At 38.3% G+C, this 21,118-nt stretch overlaps 1 protein-coding gene across 1 annotated transcript in view; it reads right to left on the reverse strand.

Annotated features, from left to right (window-relative positions):
- Positions 1 to 21,118, reverse strand: part of INTS4 (integrator complex subunit 4) — a 97,670-nt gene that overhangs the window by 50,014 nt on the left and 26,538 nt on the right. The window contains exons 5-9 of the mRNA XM_061168106.1: positions 9,882 to 10,067; positions 9,178 to 9,228; positions 5,366 to 5,454; positions 4,136 to 4,256; positions 1,019 to 1,090 (exon numbers count right to left, since the gene is read on the reverse strand). Coding sequence (XP_061024089.1) covers positions 1,019 to 1,090; positions 4,136 to 4,256; positions 5,366 to 5,454; positions 9,178 to 9,228; positions 9,882 to 10,067 — 519 coding nt within the window. The remainder of the gene's footprint in view (positions 1 to 1,018; positions 1,091 to 4,135; positions 4,257 to 5,365; positions 5,455 to 9,177; positions 9,229 to 9,881; positions 10,068 to 21,118) is intronic.

Raw genomic sequence — 21,118 nt, forward strand, 5'->3', positions numbered from 1 at the left:
CGCTAGGCCTCCCTGTCCATCACCAACTCCCAGAGTCCACCCAAACCCATGTCCATCGAGTCGATGATGCCATCCAACCATCTCATCCTCTGTTGTCCCCTTCTCCTCCTGCCCTCAGTCTTTCCCAGCATCAGGGTCTTTTCCAATGGGATATTACACAATCAGTAAAAACTATAAGGTAACAAAATGAAAAAAGAATGTAGTGGTAAAGGTAAAAAGTAGACTACAAAATTATCTGTATATAATGATTCAATGTTTAAAACATGCATAAGAAACAGCTGAATACAAATACCTCAAAATGATGTGTTAAGAGTAGTGGGAATACGGATAAACTGTTTCCCTTTTCCTTCTACTTGTCAAAGATTCTGATTCCTTATTAACACTTTTATAACTTAAAACTTAAGATACTGACAATAAATGATCCTATCATATTTTCAGACTCATATCTGTTCCTGACAACTATGTCAGAGAACCATCAGTTAGTTTAAGGGCATTCTGTTACTGTTCAGAGTAACAGGATCCTGCTACTGTATTCTCATGTAAACTCTTCCATGAAAATTGGTATTGAAAGGAGTTCTAAGATGTCATACAATCTAACAAAATAAGACCAGATCTTTGTAGTTTCTAAAACAGAAAGTTAATCTTGCCTCTTCTTTGTAAAACACAACCCGTGAAAAGTATCTCATTAAGATAATTTAAAATGTAATGAAGTAACTTGTGATTTGGGTCAAGTTACTAAGAATTTGCAGGAGGGCAGAGCAACTCACTCCAGTGTTCTTGCCTGAAGAATCCCAAGGACAGAGCCTGGATGGCTACAGTCCATAGGATCGCACAGTCGGTCATGACTGAAGCGACTTAGCACCCAGCACTAAGATTTTTAAATTAAAATGTAACCTGGTCACCCTACATTAATTTAACAAATTCATGGGCTGTAAAATTGAATCAACACAACCTGACATACAGCTCCACTGATTTTGGTTTCAGAAACCCAGTTTAAACAACAGAGAATTCAAGTTACCCTCAGATCTGACATCAGCTTCTTGTCAAGCGTCTGTTCCAAGAAATGAGAACTGACTTGCTCCATAGAGCCCTATAAAAAGGAAGAATCCAGAGAAAATTAAACAACTATTAAGACCCAAATATTATCTTAAAGTTCAGTTTGCTGCCAACTTAAGAGCATAAAGATAACATTATTCTTGATAGTAAAGATCCCTATGGATTTTGAATCATCAGGAAAATAATAAAACCATTAGCAGCAGCAGCACCAATACAGAGCTACTAGGTGTCAAGCATTGCTCTAAGTCCACATATTACATAATACACATATTAACTCATTTAATACTCACTACAACTCTATGAAGTAAATACTACTATTAGTCACAACTTATATAAGGTGAAAAGAAGGCACAAAAAGATGAAGCAACTCATTCAAGGTGATAAAGAGTGTAAATTATAGAGCTGGGCTATAAACCCAGGCTCCAGAATCCTTTGCCTTAACTACTACTTGCCTTTTCATTGCATTCTATTCATTCATTTGTCCATTCATTCCTTAAACAAATACATATTTAGCAACCATTTCTTTATATGCCTAGAGTACCAGGAAGAGGAGTATAAATACAAAAAGATATCAATTCTGCACTTAACAATTTCACATACTAGTGAGGAAAACTGACAAGAGATAACTGCATTATGGTATGAAATTTTATAAAATATCTGAAAGTTTTCATCCTGCTATAAGTCAAGCAGAATGGACTCTATTTGCTTTTTGTACAAGATGGACTTAAGTCTAAAGCCTATCATTTCATTTACGTTCTTGAAAGCCTGGCTTCTGCTTTCCTCTAGAGCTTACTCTTGTCACACATCACCCAAGTTGAACACGCCCTCTTACCAAAACATACCAAACTGCTTGAGGTTTAACATGATATTGTAGTTTAGTATGATATTACAGTTCAGTATGATGTTAGTACGCATGATGGTGGACTCATATATTTCTGCTCACATTTTCTCCTTCCCTACTTCTTTATTTAGCTAACCCATACTCACCTCTCAAAGTCAACTAAGAAATTACCTCCTCTAAGAAGCTTTCTGCGCATATGTTAGACGCTCTTTCCTAGAAATACCAATAGTATAACTGATTGATTGCCTATGTCAATCTACCTGACCATCCCCTCTTTTGAAGACACACATTATGCTCAGTTTGTTGAATTAATGAACATGTAGTCTAAAGACTAAATACAGTTTACTGATTACGGGTTTGTCTACTCAAGAGTTGGAGCAGCAGAGTTTACCTCTTGGCTTGCACAAAGGAACTAGTAAACCAGCAGGACCTTAGCTGTACAACCACAGCTCCCAATATACAACTGGACCCCCACGAGGAAGGAATGCTACATGGGCTTTAGAGCATCAAGTATCATTACTACCTATGTGGCCTTGGAAAAATTACACTTTCCTAAACCTCATTTTTATTATTTATAAAATGAATAATATAATATCTACCTCAGAGTTTAAAAGAACTAAAAATTATTTGCAAAACATGAATATATATGAGTGTAAGTATGTAGGCATCTATTCACGTGTGCTAGCGTATAAGGGAGTGGGTGTATATGCATGTGTATATGGATATGCTTTTATGACTAAAAGCTTAGTAGGCTAGGAACTCAATAAATAGTAATAATTATTATTAGTAGTAAAATTAGACTATTAATTACTTTTGAAGTATAAACATAATAACATAATTTAGAGTTGATTGGATTTGAAATTACTGAAATAACATAAAGCACTTGACTCAAACTAGACTCTAAGTGAAAACTTTTTAACTCACCACTGTAATTCATTATTCATATAGCTTTACATACATAAATGAATTTTAGATTCTATAGGGTACAAAACCAAAAATTTGAATGACTCTGCTTTAAGGATTACTTTTCTAATCTGACTACTCAGATGACAATATATTATTGAATTATTCCTCTTAAACATCTCCTCACACACACATAGCACACTGCAGATGCTCAGTACATGTTGACTGAAAGAATCTGATGAATGACTGAATTGTTCTGAATGTTAAAATATCCACAAATCAAAACAACGCTTTAAAATGTGAATTCAAAAATAAAATCACTAAAAGCTGGCTTGTTTATTATGGACAAGCAATATAATATATAAGCAGGAAAAAATGAAATCATCCAAATTCTTTATTTTTCCATGAAAATGCTTCACAAACGTCTTAGCAGTTACCCCCAAAATACTGATCGAAGTATTTGTGTCCAGTACAGTCAGGGTCAAACTTTTTAGCCAACAATCTTACTAAGACTGGCAGAGTTGGAGGCCCTCAAAAGAGCAGTGATCAAAAATAATTTCAGGCTTTCTTGCTGTGACACTAATATAAAGTTTTATAGATGGTTATATATATGTTTATACATTATAACCATCCCACCACCTTGCATAGGGTAGTATTTTACAAGTTATACACATTGTCACAGACAGGATCTCATTTGAGTATCATGACAGCCCTGTGAGGTAAACCTGAGAAATATGATAAGCCACTTGACAGATGAAGAAACTAAGTGACATGTCCAAGACAACACAGGTGTAAAATAAAGCTGAGTGTTACACCAACACTCCTTCTGTAAAAATCTCTGAAAAGTTAAAAAAATTTTTTATAAATGTACTAGGATCCCCAAAGCCAAAACAGCAGGAAAGAGCGAGGCTAAAAGTCAGATTAGCAACTGAATCTCCTTCTATAACTTCCTATCTAAGTTAAATATTTACTTAGGCTCTCAGAGAATAATGAGATAAGAATAAGAATAATAAGAATAAATGACATAATGTAAGTGGCCTTATAGCAAAGTATGTAGGCCATACCAGGTACTTAGTAACAGTGGCAGTTATTTTTACTATTATGGTCCTTTTTCTCTAGACTTTGGCTGTCTAATATGCTAACGAGATTAAATAGGATTATCTTTAAAATTCTTTCTAGTTCTAAAAGACTCTCTATGGGGAAATGAGCCTTTTCTTTCTATTTTAAGAAACATGAAGCTTTATAAAAGTGTGTTCCACTTGTCCCTATCTAGCTTCTCAAAATGTCTGTACAAGTGTAATAGGTAATATGTTCATTAAATAAGATGCAACTTACCAATAGCTTTGCAGCTTGAACTCGAACCATCCAGGAGCCATCACTGACCATGTGACAAATTTTTCCAAACGCATCATCAACTAAGCGAATTTCTTCATTAGAAGAAGGGATTGGGACAATGCTATATTAAAAGAAACCAAAAATGACAAAACATGAACCTAAAATTACAGGTTAAAAAAGCTGAGAATGACCAATGACAACTGACACACAAATAGAAATAAGTGAATAATTCAAAACCTAGAATGATGAAATACATTTCAGAGTAAACAAATCTCTCCAGGATTTCTTTATTTTTATTTGCACTGCAAATCTGTGTCTTAAATAAAAAGTATTTCACACCAAAAATTCAAAGATTTATGAGATACCACATAGTATCAACTACCACAAAGTATTTTATGTGGTAACAGCTACCACAGAGTACTTTATATCTTTAAGTTTAAACCAATATAAAATATATTTACATATCTGGTCCTAAATAAAAAGACAATTTCCAAATAGCAGTCTATTTTTGGGGGGTGAGGGGTCTGTAGCTTTATTAACTCATTCTGCTTTTTCAATTTCAATGTGTTTAATGAAGAAGAAAAAAACACTGCTTTTTCCTATAAAAAGAGTTCTTCTATAAAACAGAATAAACAATACCTATTTTTCCACATCAAAATCACTATGAGAATAAATTATTTAATTACTGTGAAAAAAAAATTTTTTTAACCAAACTGCACAGCTTGTGGGATCCTAATTCCCTCGATCAGAGATTGAACACAGGTCCCAGCAGTGAAAGTGCCAAGTCCTAACCACTGGACAACCAGGGAGTTCCTTATGAAAATATTTTTAACCAGGACAACAGTACACAAGGGATCATTATTCTCAAACTTACCTGGTATCTTTAGCTGACTTTTGTATTAACTAAAATGGGCCCCAAAGCATTTTAAAGACATTTTTAAGGGGTGGGCAGAGGCGGAGGAGATAGCATTTGAGAACAGCCATCCATCTCTTCATCTATAGTTGAGGAAGCTGGGACCCAGAGAGATGAAGTGCCTTTCCTAACATACACAGAAAGTTCAAGGCAGAGCTGAAAAGCAAGGCCCAGGCATCCTGATTTTCAGGGTCCATGCTTTTCTCCCATTGCACACTGCCTTCCAACATTCCTTTTCTGGAGGTAGGCTTTTTACATAGTGGGAGGAAAGAAAATGGCTTAGCAATGAACAGAAGCTGGCTGACACCCATACTGACCTTTCAGGATAGAGCTGACTGACAACCCAGATTAGCTGGACTGCAGCACTGCGCACCTGTTCATAGTCATCAGAGAGCAGTTTACAAGCCTGCAAACAAGGATTCCAGACGTCTGTCAGTTCTGTGTCCTCCAGGTTCAGACTACTTTCAAAATGAAGATAAAGCAGCTGGACCAGGATGCCAGTCAAAATCTGTACATATGGCTTTAGCTTCTTCAACCTTTGCACAGTAAAAAACTGTTCTGTGTACCCTCCCACCCCATGTCTGAAAGGAGAACCAGAGACTGACAGCCCAAAAGCCAACTAGAATAGCATCAATCCTAGCAAAGCTTGGTCGGAGCCCACAGTGCTACCCTTATAGGCTCAAACACCAAAGGTGAGTTTTCCCCCTACCTGTAAATTCAGAGCACAAATTTCTGACTGACAGCCCACCTGAAAACTCAAGCACTCTAAATAAATGTACAATTTTAATGCTAAGCAGCCAAAAAGAGGCCAGATTTTCCTGTTTTACTCTGGTCTGAAATGGAATATCCCTACTCCACCTACAGGCAAAGCAACACCTTAGACTGCAACAACACCTAGAACTACGGCTTTTGAAATTTTAAAATCTTATACTCCATGCTCTGACTATAACATGCTACTCTATCGGTTCTTCCAAGGTCATAAGTTACCCATCATCCCTGCTCTTCATCCTACTTGAGTTACCTATCTGTTTAAGCAAGGTCTCTCAATCTTGCTCCTATCGACATTTTGGATTGGATAATTCTTTGTTGTGAGGGGCTGACCTGTGCAATATGTTTAGTAGCATGCCTGGGCCTCTAGCCATTAGATAGTCATAGCACTGCATCCTCTTCCTCTCCCCAGCAACTGCAATACTCAAAAATACCTCCAAAAAAAAAAAAACTTCTACACTAAAGAATCAACGCAGGAGACATGGGTTTGATCCCTGACCCAGTAAGATCCCACATGCCGCGGAGCAGTTAAGTCCAGTGCACCACAACTGAGCCTGTGCTCTGGAGTCCAGGAGCCACGAATACTGAAGCCCACAGGCCCTAGAGCCCATGCTCTGCAACAAGAGAAGCCACTGCAATGAGAAGTCCGTGCACCGCAACTAGCAAGTAGCCCCCGCTCACTGCAACCAGAGAAAATTCCACGCAGAAACGAAGGCCCAGCACAGCCAAAAATAAATAAATAAAATTATTAGAATAAAAAATACCTCCACACATCACCAAATATTCCCTGGGGGGGCAAAATTACCTTGGCTGAAAAACCACTGCTTTAATTCCATCTTTTCTGTCCAAATAAACTGCCTTCTCCTTGCTCTATATCTTTCTTACTTCAGTCTCCTGAGAGCATTGCCTGCGTCATCACACAGGATGCCCTCTTCACTTGTGCTACAGCCGCTCCACAAACCTAAGACTTTTAAGGGCAGAAGAGCACTGGCAAAGACGACCACACTCTTTAGGGGATGGGTGACTCATGATCTCAAACCTTATTAGCTGTACTCTGAAATCACTTACACTCTGGCTTTCAACTTCCATTTCCCAAGGCAGCTCTTCTTAACCTTCCCCTCAGGACTTCTATCCCACTAACAGCCATAAGGCAACCTGTATATCAGAGAAAAATCAAGGTTCTCAGGCACAAACCCACTCAGCTTCTCCATACCAGTTACAAGCTCATTTATTCCTGTATTCTCCCACACCTTGTTTTCTCAATATCTGAGGGAAAAGGGTCCTTTCTAGTTCCTAACCTATTTTTGCTATGGATCCCATCACTTCCTCACATGACCATCCCTTACCATCCTCCAAAAAGATCTTCCTTGTGATTCTCTATAACAGCATCCTATAGCTTTACCTCACAGCAATACTCATATGCTATAACTGTGCTTGCTTATTTATTAATTGCCATCTTATCAACGAGACTGGGAAGGGCACAGGTCCCATCTAACATGCTTGGCATTACACAGCCAGCATTAGGTTCTCAGTAACATTTGCTGATGAATCAGCTCATGAATCTGATTTTCTGCCTCAAGGAACTTACTCTATCATTTACTCCCCTTTGCCTCTTTCATCATAACACTTACTATTGCTGCTGTTTAGTTGCTAAGTCGCGTCCGACTCTTTTGTGACTCCACGGACTATAACCCACCAGGCTCCTCTATCCATTGGGTTTCCTAGGCAAGAATACTGGAGTGGGTTACCATTTCCTTCTCCAGAGGATCTTCCTGACCCAGGGATCGAACCCAAGTCTCCTACATTGGCAGGCAGATTCTTTACCACTGAGTCACCAGTGAAGACCACCATAAACTAGCTCTCCCAAAACACTAGCTCTCCTTCCAACATATAAACATACTTAGCAACTATCTTTAAAATATGACGACAAAAAAAAAAAACCTTTATCCTATGCTCCCTTCTACCAGCTTCCACCCCACTTTAACATCAATCAAGTTTCTTCACTCATAGTCAATAATCACTTTAAACTGCCTCACCTCAACAGACCCTGATCTGGCGCTCCCCTATCATACCACTCTACTGAAATCGCTCTCTTTAAACTCACTAATGGCCACTTTGTTGCTTAGTCTAATGACCAGATTTCAGCCCTACCCTAAATGCCCTTTCACCAGCATTCTAACACTGTTGACTACGAGAATGCCCTCCTGCCTCTTCCGGAATATGTTTTTCCTCTTCCCCCATCAAGCTGCTCCTCAGTTCCATTCGAGGGCTCCTTCCTTAAATGTCTGGCCTTGTCCCTGGCTCCCTCCTTCATTTTTTCCAATTTTCTTCCTCTCCCTGAATACTGATGACTCCAAATATTCACCTCCAGCTCTGATCTTTTCTGAGTTCCAGACCTGAAATCCTCCTCTTGAGTATCCCATCAAATTCTCAAATTCAACATAATCAAAAGGGAACTCAGTATAGTAACTACTGCTGCCTCATATCTCAGAACCTCCCCCAGCATTCCACCCTCACTCTCTTGAGGCCCTCAGCATTGCTTGCCTAATTAACCAACACAGTTTTATGTCACTAAACACCTGAATCACCTGACTAACTCTTCTTCCTCTGTGTCTCTACAAGTTTCCTTTAATTATTTGGTTTCCCTCACAGTTTTCCTATAGGTCACACCATCATAACCATTCTGAACTCATTCTATTTCATTTGTAAAAGAACATACTTGGTTTACACAGCAGTCATACTGGTTGGGTTTATTATCAGCTACCGCTAAAGGCTTAAAACCACTCGACAGGCTAACAAAATCTGGACTCTGAGCACAGATTTAGACTTCTTATCTCTGGATACATTCAATTATTCTACAAGAATAACTAAGGCCTTTTAGCTGGTACTCAATCAGCTTGTCCTAATGATACTATAACTTTATTGTGCTTTTCCTTATCAATGCTACAATAATCATGTGATTATCTTTTCATCTGATCCCATGGTCTTGGTCATCCACCTCCAGAAATACTTCAGTTTCTCAGGCGTGGTGCCCAGAATTGACTTCAGGTTTGAAGTCAATTTCAATCAACCAGACATCAGCACGACTACCACTTTCCTTACTCTGAGCTCTGTATACTCCGGTATTCACACTAAGCTACTGAAACCCTCCTAAATGTCCTCCTCACATGTACCAGTGCTATTCATTACACATCTCCATTCTCTTCTTAGAATGTATGTTGTGGATACATCATCACAACTAATACTGCCACTGTTAGCCAGATGAAGCTCTATGTTTTCAAATTCTGACAACCACTGTGACCCCTCCCAATTTCACAATACCTTCACCTCCCTCCTTTCAGACAACAAGCATTTAAAGTACCTGATTGTAAATTGTTTGGTATAACTTCAGTCCTCTTTCATGGAGCTGCAACTAGACAACAAAGATACAGTTTAAGTATTTGGAAGGGGAAAGTCAATATTTCCAAAGTCTCCCCTCAATCTCACATATTTTTCCCCATTACATCCTATTAACATGGTTCCCTTTGGCCAAAGTCAGTGCTATATAAATAAGAAATCTGAAACCTGGACTTTTCCATAGAAACGCTCAAATGCTTAATAAATCTAACCCATGTGCTGTCCCAAGGGGATACCAGGAAGAATATGAAATAATAAGGAGGCTGAGGAAGAAACGGTTGACACCATCTCTCCCTAAGGAGCACTCCTCCCCCATAACTTTCACCTATACTCTTGAAATACAAGGGTACAATATGTACCTACTGTTCCACAGTACCATGTAACATCCCTCCCATGGACCTGGGATACAAGCTGTACCTGCCAGATTTCAGAAATGCAGGTAAAAGCTACCATAGAAGCCCACAAGATAACCAACTGTTATAAAGGAATGTGTGTCTTTGAGTTCTGTGATGCCACTAACACCTTCCTGAGAGTGTGGATAAAGTGTATCCTAGGGGGATTCAGAATGTATCTATCCAGGGGGCATTAGCCATTAACTTAAAAAAAAATGAAAAAAGAACAGTACAAATAAAAAAACAAATGCCATTTAGTTTCCATCATCATGTTTACCATGGCTTTTATAGCTGCTGTTCTGACACGTGGGTCCTGGTCATTAAAGTAATCCCCTATAATCTTCTGGACATCTCTGACAGCTAGGCCTTCTGCATCTTTTGTGACATTTTTCTCCAAAGAACCAAGATTTCCAAGTAACTGCAGACACTTATTTCTTACACCATGAGAGGTATCTGTCAGGTGCTATGAAAAGAGAGAACAAAAGGACGTGATCAAGATATCTTAAAAATAAACAAAACACAGAAACAAAAGCACTGCATCAACTTTAGGAATGACTTCAAACACTACATTCTCACTAGTCAGGTCTCATTTTTTTCCTTTTTTTTGAGGGAGGGGTTGTTTGTTTTGGTCATGCTGTGTAGTTTGTGGGATCTTAGTTCCTCAACCAAAGATTGAACCCAGGCCCCAGCAGTAAAAGTGGCAAATCCGACCACTGGACTGCCAGTGAATTCCCTTCATGTTCTTTGAGTATATATCTTCCAAAAAGAAGCAGGAGTCCTGAAGACTCCCAGTTATTCAACATCATACTCCCAACAGCAAGCACCTGGCCTTGTAAACAATAGGTTACTTTAAATGTGATCCCTTAAACTGCATTTTATTTACTATCAATCTAAAAACAGAACAAAAATTTTTTAATTTTAATATCCATACAGAAACATGGAAAAATATTAAATGTACAGTTCAATAAATTTTCACAGAACACACGCAGATAAGCATCTAGATAAAGAAGTAAACATGAAAAATGCTGATGTCCCATCCCAGTAACTACTCTACCACCATCAAAAATAGCCACCATCACCAAAGCAATCTTGAGAAAAAAGAACAAAGTTGGAGGAATCATGCTCCCTGCCTTTAGACCATACTACAAAGCTCCCATGATCAAAACAGTATATTAATGGCACAAAAACAGTCACAGAGATCAAGGGAACAGAAGGGAGAGCCAAGAAACGAACGCACAAACTTACAGTCAATTAATCTACAACAAACGAAGAAAGAATATACAATGGGGAAAAGACAGTCTCTTCAATAAGTGGTGCTGGGGAAACTGTACAGCTACATGTAAATCAGCTGTTTCATGAAATCAGAACATTTCCTCATACCATATACAAAAGTAAACTCAAAATGGATTAAATATATAAACATAAGACCAGAAACCATAAAACTCCCAGAAGAAAATACAGGCAGAACACTCTTTGACATAAATCACAGCTTTTTTTGTTGTTGTTGGATCTCTCCCCCAAGGCAAAGGAAACAAAAGCAACAATAAACAAATAGGACCTAACTAAACTTAAAAGCCTTTGCACAGCAAAGGAAACCACTGACAAAACGAAAAGACAACCAAGTAAATGGGAGAAAATATTTGTGAATAGTAAACAGCTTATATACCTCAATATCAAAAACAAACAAAAAACAAACTCAAACAACCTGATACAAACTGAGCAGAAGACCTGAACAGACATTTTTCCAAAGACCTACAAATGGTCAATAGGCACATAAAAAGATGCTCAACTGAGCTAACTACCAGAGACAAGCAAATCAAAACCATCATGAAATATCACCTCACATTTGTCAGAATGGCAATCATCAAAAAGAATACAAATAACAAATGTTGGCGAGGATGTGGATAAACAGGAACCCTTCTACACTATTGGTGGGGATGAAAATTGGCACACGCACTATGGAAAACAGTATTTTTCAAAATATTAAAAACAGAACTACCGTATGATCCAGCAATTCCATTACTGGGTAAATATTTGAATAAAACAAAAACACACCTTGGAGAAGACACATGCATCCAATATTCACAGCAGCATTAGATACAAGACCCAAGATATGGAAGCAATTCCAAGTGTCCATCAACAGAAAAATGGAAAAAGAAGACCTAGTGTATGTGTGTCTGCACACATACATACACACACAATGAACACACACAAACATATATACACATAATGGGATATTACTCAACTGTAAGAAAGTACCAAATTTTGCCATTTGCAACAACATGGATGATCTTGGAGGGTATTATGCTTAGTGAAATAAGTCACACAGAGAAAGACAAATATTGGATATTATTGCTTATAATGGAATCTAAAAAAATAAACAACTTAATATAACAAAACAGAAACAGACTTACAGAGAGCAAATTAGTGGGAATCAATGGGAAGAAAAGGAGAAGCAAAAGAGGAGTATGAGATTAAGAAGTACGAACTACTATGTATAAAATGAATAAGCTACAAAGATAAAGTGAAAGTGAAAGTTGCTCAGTTGTGTCCAACTCTTTGTGACGCCATGGACTATACAGTCCATGGAATTCTCCAGGCCAGAATACTGGAATGGGTAACCGTTCCCTTCTTCAGTGGATCTTCCTGACCCAGGAATCAAACCGGGTCGCCTGCATTGCAGGGGAATTATTTACCAGGTGAGATACCAGGGAAGCCAAAGATAATATAAGGATAACTATCAGAAGAAGGGGACTTCCCAGGTGAGGCTAGTGGTAAAGAACCTGCCTGCCAATGCAGGAGACATAAGAGATGCTGGTTCAACCCCTGGATCAGGAAGATACCCTGCAGAAGGGTATGGCAACCCACTCCAGTATTCTGGCCTAGGAAATCCCATGGACAGAGGAGCCTGGGGGGTTACAGTCCGTGGGGTTGCAAAGAGGTGGACCCAACTGAAGCAACTTGGCATGAATGCACACAACAGAAGCAGAAGAGATTGAGAAGATGTGTCAAAAACACACAGAAGAAATTCACAAAAAAGATCTTAATGACCTCCATAACCACTATGGTGTGGTCACACACCTTGAGCCAGACATCCTGGAGTGTGAAGTCAAGTGGGCCTTTGGAAGCACTACTACAAATAAAGCTAGTGGAGGTGATGGAATTCCAGCTGAGTTATTCCAAATCCTAAAAGATGATGCTGTAAAAGTGTTGCACTCAATATGCCAGCAAATTTGGAAAACTCAGCAGTGGTCACAGGACTGGAAAAGGTCAATTTTCATTGCAATCCCAAAGAAAGGCAATGCCAAAGAATGCTCCAACTATTGTACAACTGCACTCATTTCACATGCTAGGCAAGGTAATGCTCAAAATCCTTCAAGCTAGGCTCCAAAAGTATATGAACCAAGAACTTCCAGATGTTCAAGCTGGATTTAGAAAAGGCAGAAGAATTAGAGATCAAGTTGCCAATATCAGTTGGATGACAGAAAAAGCAAGGGAATTCCCAAAAAACCACCTACTTCTGGTTCATTGACTACACTAAAGCCTTTGACTGTGTGGATTACAACAAACTATGGAAAATTCTTAAAGAGAAGGGACTACCAGACCACCTTACTTGTCTCCTGAGAAACCTGTATGCAGGACAAGAAGCAACTGTTAGGACTGGATAGGGAACAATGGATTGGTTCAAAATTGGGAAAGGAATACATCAAGGCTGTATACTATCACCCTGCTTATTGAACTTATATGCAGAGTATATCATGCAAAATGCCAAGCTAGATGGCTCACAAGCTGGAATCAAGATAGCCAGGAGAAATACTAACAACCTCAGATATGCGGATGATACCACTCTAATGGCAGAAAGTGAAGAGGAACTAAAGAGCCTCTTGATGAGGGTGGAAAAGGAGAGTGAAAAAGCTGGCTTACAACTCAGCATTCAAAAAACTAAGATCATGGCATCCATCACTTTATGGAAAACAGAAGGGGGAAAAGTGAAAAAGGTAACAAATTTTATTTTCTTGGGCTCCAAAACCACTGTGGAAAGTAACTACAGCCATGAAATGAGAAGATGCTTGCTCCCTGGAAGAAAAGCAATGACAAACCTAGACAGCATATTAAAAAGCAGAGACATCACTTTGCCAACAAAAGTCCCTGGAGAAGGAAATGGTAACCCACTCCAGTATTCATGCCTGGAGAACCCTGTGGACAGACAAGCCTGGTGGGCTACAGTCCATGGGGTTGCAGAGTCGGACACGACTGAAGCGACTTAGCACATAGTCAGAGCTGTGGTTTTCCCAGTGGTCGTGTGTGGATGTGAGAGCTGGACTATAAAGAAGGCTGAGCACCAAAGAATTGATGTTCTTGAACTGTGGTGCTGGAGAAGACTCTTGAGAGTCCCCTGGACTGCAAGGAGATCCAACCAGTCCATCCTAAAGGAAATCAGTTCTGAATATTCATTGGAAGGACTGATGCTGAAGCTGAAGCTCCAATACTTTGGCCACCTGATGCAAAGAGCTGACTCATTGGGAAAGAACCTGATGCTGGGAAAGACTGAGGGCAGGAGAAGGTTATGACATAGGAAGGGATGATTGGATGGCATCACTGACTCGATGGACATGAGTTTGAGCAAACTCTGGGAGATGGTGAAGGACAAGGAAGTCTGGCATGTGGCAGTTCACATGGGGTTGCAAACAGTCAGACACGACTTAGTGACTGAACAGCAACAACCAACTATAAAAATACTGAATCACTGTGTTGTATACCTGAAACTAATATAATACTGTAAATCAATTATAATATTGAGATATACTAATGCAATATTAAAAAACAACTAAGGTAACCATTATCTTGACTTCTAACACAAAATTTTGCCTATTTTTATAATTTATAAAATCAAATAGTGCTATGCTTCCTTTGCTTACTATTATGTTGGTGAGAATCATCCATAGTATGGCATATAGCAATGGTTGATTCATTCTCATTACTATAAAGTATTCCATTTGTGTATACCCCATAATCCATTTATCCTTTCTACTGCTGATAGATATTTGGGCTATTTCCAGTTTGGGGTTATTCTAAATATAATGTTACTATAATTATTCTTGAATGTGGTTTTTGGTATACTTTTTCACATTTCTGTTGAATATACAGTTGGAAGTAAAACTGCTGGGTCACAGAAAATATATATGTTCAGCTTAAGAAGATACTGCCAAATACTATTCCAAAGTGGCTGCACTAATTTAAGTAATTTACACTTTCACCAGTCATATGTAAATGTTCCAGATATGATACACCTTTGTCAACACTTACTACTGTCCATCTTTTTTTAGCACTTCTCATCCCACTGCTATTGAAATAAACTATTTGCATAATGCAGTAACAGGAGCTGAAAAGACTTTAGTGAAATGACTAGTCTCAAAACTAGGCAAGAAATAACGTAAGAAGAAGTTGGGACATCTTGTGCCAAAAAGCAAGAAAATATCAAGGACTAACTGAGTCAGATCAAAAAGACAAAGAAACCAATCTGTAGGGGTTCCCACTGTCAACATTTATATCAAAAGTAAGCAATCAAACAAATCCAGAATGTAGGATATTCGACAAGACCAACAATCTGGTTTCTTCAATAAAACTATGGTATTTAAAGAAAAAAAAAAATGGGGCACTGATATTGATTAAAAGAAATTTAAGAGACTCTCCAAATATAACATATGCTAAACCAAAAAAATAAATAAATAAAAATAAAAAAAGATATTTAATGCAGTTAAGAAAATTTTAATATGAATTGATATGAGATGATGTGGAATAACTTAACAATTCCATCATGGCTATATTAAAAAATATCAGTTATTATTAGTTAGAGATACATACTGAACTATGTATGATTTAAATAACATATCAGGGATTTACTTTAAAATATTACAGCAGGCTACAACAGAAAGTGAGAGAAAAAACAGATGAAAAAGATTGCAAAATATAAATAATTGTCAAATTTACACCAAAAACTGCAAAGAATAATTTGAAAATTTCCATATTATAAAATATATATAAGTTGAAAAACAAGACCTAGCTTCAAATTTCAGTTCTGACTCTATATGTGTAACACTGATCAAGTCACTGGACCTCTCAAGAGTCTAAGTTTCTTCATTTATAAAGAAGGAATAATAGTACTTCCCTGGTGGTCCAGTGGTTAAGAATCTACCTTGCAACGCAAAGGACATGGGTTCAATCCCTGGTTGGGGAACTAAGATCCCACATACTGAGGGGGAATTAAGCCCATGTACCACAACTACCAAGACCAGATGTCACAAGGGTAGATTCCACGTGCTGCAACGAAAAGATCCCACCTGCCTCAAGTAAGACCCAACACAACCAAATAAACAATTTAAAAAAAAGAATCCATCTGTCAATGCAGGGGACATGGGTTCGACACCTGGCCAGGAAGATTCCACAGGCCGCACGGCAACTAAGCCCATGCACTACAACCACTGAGTCGACACTCCAGGGCCCACACACCATGACTACCGAGCCCCTGCGCCGTACTCGGAAGCCAACACACTCGAGGGCCTGCATGTGGCAACTGCTGAGCCTGCCTAAAGTCCACACTCTGCCATAAGAGAAGCCACCGCAATGAGAAGCCCACACACCAAAACCAACAGTTTAAGGAGTTGCGTGCCAGAACTAGAGAAAGCCTCAACACAAAAATGAAAACCCAGTGCAGCCAAAATTAAAACAAACCCAGCCTGCTTAAGAAAAGGGAAGCAGGTGGGGAAAAGGGCAGGTGGTGGCAAAAAATAGAAAACAGAAGAATCAGAGGTAAAAGTGGGCCACCTGGATGAAACAGGTCTGCTGATCTGGAATACACAAGCATGAGTTTTCTAGTGATAGCTGTCTAACAAGAGGCAATCTGTCCAGAAAGGTACTGAGCATCTGTTGATGGTCTACACCAGAATGCTCTAGAAGACTCCTGAACTAAATGGGACCTAGACATTCTCACAGAAGCTATGTTCTGTAAGAGGGTGGGCAGGGCAGGCAGGCTTACTAAGAGGAGAGAACAAAGGAAATCCAGTAAGGAAGGGCAGGTGCAGAAAGGTGGGGCTCTCAGAGAGGGACTGTCTCCTTATAAAAATGACTCAATAGAACATTTGAGATCAGAGTTAATTCATGTCTCCAAGTTATTTAGGTTAAAGAAATGTGAAACATAAACACTCTTAAGTGTTCACAATGCTCAAAATCATCCAACACAATGACACAGTGAAACTGAGAAGAGAAATTTCTAGATATGAAGCTGACAGTGACACTGTCACAGTTAATACAGCAATGTTGTTTATTTAATAAACTATTTTTATTTAGCATGGAAGCATCATTTGTCATAACTGAACGGTCAACTGAATCACCGTCCCCTAGAAGGTTGCTACCATTATTACAAACCCTTTATTTGATTTTCAAACAACAAACTCAAGTCTTCTAGTTCCTATTAAGGTAACCAAGGCAACAATGACGCATAACCAGCCTGTTACTGCACACTGAATGTTAGCCTCAAAGAAACGGTAAGTCTAAATCACACCCTTAGGGCAGCAATTAGTTTTATGATATCCTTCCCCCACAGGTCACTACTTACATCACGGATATCATCACTAATAGATGCCTAGTGCCTGCTCTGCAGATGATGCTATTTTGGTGCTATACCTAGACCATGAAAATACCATCATTTCTATATTAATGGAGTAAGCAAACCACATCCCCAGTAAGACTAATCCATGTCAAAAATAAGCTAAACCAATCAGTTTAAAAGTACTGTTAAAGAATAAAAAAATCAATGATTAAGTATATCAAGAAGATCCAACAATGAGGTTAAATAAGACAAAAATAACTTACTGACTTTTTCAGTTTCAATATGGATTTTTTTTTTTCTTTTTTGGGGGGAGTTGAGGGGGGGTGGTGGTTGCTGAGCACTGAACAGCTTGTGATATCTTAGTACCCAACCAGGGATTGAAGCTGGGCCACAACAGTGAAAGCGCCGAGTTCTAACCATTGGACCATCAAGGAATTCCCATCAACATGGATTATTTTTAAGCACAGATAAAAATTTAACATACCAAGCAATGGAAATTATTCTAAGAGACAACCTCTCCTAACAAAAGAACACACAATATTTGCTCAGGTGGTATTTGATAAATGTTAAAATGCTGCCATGCTTCTGTTGCCTGAAGAGCTTAATGTACTTTTGCCACAGAATTAAAGGAACAAAAAAGAAACAGAGAGACCAGAAAAGGTGAGAGAGAAAAACAGAAACAAAGAATTAAACTAGGCTCTAAGGAAGCCATACATACAAAAATGACAAGATATTTATTCCCTAGAAAAATCTTCACAAATAAAAAAGTAGAAGACCTCCAATTTCAGTTATGCAGATTCTACAGAAGACTTAGTAATTTCCTGGCCAAATTTAAATCTCATCATCTATCAAATGAGGATTAGCTGTACAATAGCTCAGCTGGTGAAGAGTATGCCTGCAATGCAGGAGACCCCTGTTCGACTCCTGGGTCAGGAAGATCCCCTAGAGAAGGGACAGGCTACCCACTCCAGTATTCTTAGGCTTCCTTAGTGACTCAGACGGTAAAGAATCCACCTGCAGTGTGGGAGACCTGAGTTCGATCCTTGAGTTAGGAAAATCCCTGGAGGAGGGCACGGCAACCCACTCCACTATTCTTGCCTGGAGAATCCCACGGACGGATGGAGGAGCCTGGTGGGCTCCATGGGGTTGCAAAGAGTGACTAAGCATAATACAGCACACAGTACCTCAATGGATTTCTGACAGAATAATAATTACTGACAGAGATGAATTTTGACATGTTAAGAATATCCAGAAGTATGACTTTCTTCCTACTATGAAACAAAAAAATGAAAGATTCATATCTCATATTTTAAAAATATACAAAAGAACAATATGAACTTCAAAAAATAATAAGGATAGAACAGATTATAATATTTTGAATAAATAGGAGATTGATAAAAAGGGAGGGAGGGGAAGAGAGGGAAGGAAAACTTTCTTACAATAGCATGCCAAGTAAAAAATATAGATGGAATAACAGTGTTAGAATATCACCATTTTGCAATCATCAGAGTTATAAATGACTCAGCAAGATTTATTAATAGTTGCTAAAATAGAGAATAAAAGTTTGATGGGGAAGAGGACATTTACATTATCTCACAGTATCTCCCCACAAATTACTCATTAATCACAGGAGGAAATAACTCTACAATGAAAAACCTGGCAGACACTACCTTAACCAAGTATCAAAGTTAACACCAATAATGAGTCAGACCTCGCGTGTGCTTTATGATATGATGCACTGAGGACACAGTATTTTATGTATTTTTCCCACCAAAACATGTAATTTGAATCTAAACAGAGGAAATGCCAGATAAATCCAGGTTGAAAGACATTCTAGGGATTTCCTGGTGGTCCAGTGGTTAAGAATCAGCCTTGCAATGCAAGGGACACCAGTTTGATTCCTGGTCTGGGAAGATCTTACATACTGTGGAGCGGCTAAGCGTGTGTGCCACAACTACTGAGTTTGCGCTCTAGAGCCTGAAAGCTGCAACTGGAGAAAGCCCACACGCAGCAATGAAGACCCAGTGCAGCCAAAAAATAAAATTAATAAATAAATATCTTAAAAAGACATTCTATAAAGTAAACAGCTTATACTCAAGTTAAGGTCATGAAAGATAAAGAGAGCCTGAGACCTTTCCAGATTAAAGAAAACAGGGACATGAAAACTAAATGCAATGTGTGATTCTGGACCAGAAAAGAAAAATTTATATAAAATATAATATAAAAGACAATAGGTAGAATTTGAATCAAGTTTAATACTACTACAGATTAGCATTACATCAAAGTTAAATTTCCTGGGAATTCCCTGGCAGTCCAGTGTAGGATCCCATGTTTCCACTGCAGGGCGCATGAGTTCAATCCCTGGTTGGGGAACTAAGATCTCACAGACCACGCAGTCAAAAAAACAAACAGACAAAATCCAGAGTTAAATTTCTTGATTTTGAAAACTGGGTTTATAAAAATGATTTCCTCCTTCTTAAGAAATAAAAATGTAAGTATTTAGTGGAAAAGAAGCATAATGTCTGCAATTTACTCAAATGATTCGGTAAAATATATACAGAGAGAGTGAAAGTGAAAGTTGCTCAGTCGTGTCCAACTCTTTGCAACCCCATGGACTATACAGTCCTTGGAATTCTCCAGGCCAGAACACTGGAGTGGGTAGCCTTTCCCTTCTCCAGGGGATCTTCCTAACTCAGGGATCGAACCCAGTCTCCCTCATTGCAGGCGGATTCTTTACCAACTGAGCTATCAGGGAAGCCCCCAACATAGAGAGAGAATGATAAAGCAAATGCAGGAGAATTTTAATGACTGACGAATCAAAAAGAAGGGTATATGGAAATCTCTTGTACTATTTTCACAATTTTTTTTTTAGTAAATTTGCAATCATTGGGTTATTTGGACTTTGTCACACACCCAACCAAATGCTTTCCCAGAATTCTCTGAGTGAAAGGCACCACCATCTAATCTGGCACATAAGCTGGAAACGGGAAATATCCTCAGCAATTCCTTCACCAATTATCAAGTCCTGCCAATTTTACTTCCTAAATATTTCTCAAATCTATCCATATCTTCCCATCTTTCTACTACTTTAATTCAAACTACAATAACCTTTCATGCAGGCTACTACAATAACATCCTTTACTATTTGAGCCACAAGGGAAGCCCAGTGCAATAACAACCTAACCGGCTTCTTGTCCAATAAGTTCTCTAGAACATATCTGGCTTTTCTTAAAATGTTTCTGTTTGGTTTTGGTACTAAGGTTACACTAGTCTCATAGAATCAGTTGAGAAATGCTGCTTCTCTTCTACTTCTTAGGAAAATCTGTGAAGAATTGGTATGAATTCTTATTTAAAATGTTTGATTCAAACCCATCTGGGCCTGAGCTTCTTTTTGTAGGTAAGTTTTTGTTTTTTACATTACTAATTTAATTACTTGTTATAAGTATATTTGGATTGTCTACTCCTTCTTGGGACAGTTTTCGCAGTTTGTATCTTTGTAGGAATTAGTAGGAATTTGTGCATTTTACATAAGTTATCTAATTTATTGGCATAAAATTGTTCATAGTATTTTTTTATAATCCTTTTCATTTCTATCAGGTCAGCAGAAATAGCCTCTTTTCATTTATGATTCTAGCACTTTGAGCCCTCATTTTTTCCTTTCCAAAAATAAAGGTTTCTCAATTTTGTTGATCTTTACAAAGAACAAGCTTTTGCTTCTTTGATTTTTCTCTACTGTTTTTCTACTCTTGATTTCATTCATTTCCACTTTAGTCTTTCTTATTTCCTTCCTTCTGCATGCTTTTATATTTAATGTGCTCTTCTTTACCCAGCATCTTAGGTAAAATAATAAGGTACTAGAATGAGACCTTAAGTCTTTTTTACTACGGACACTAATTGCCATAAAT

The sequence above is a fragment of the Dama dama genome, chromosome 2, assembly GCF_033118175.1.
Source record: "Dama dama isolate Ldn47 chromosome 2, ASM3311817v1, whole genome shotgun sequence".
Taxonomy (NCBI): domain Eukaryota; kingdom Metazoa; phylum Chordata; class Mammalia; order Artiodactyla; family Cervidae; genus Dama; species Dama dama.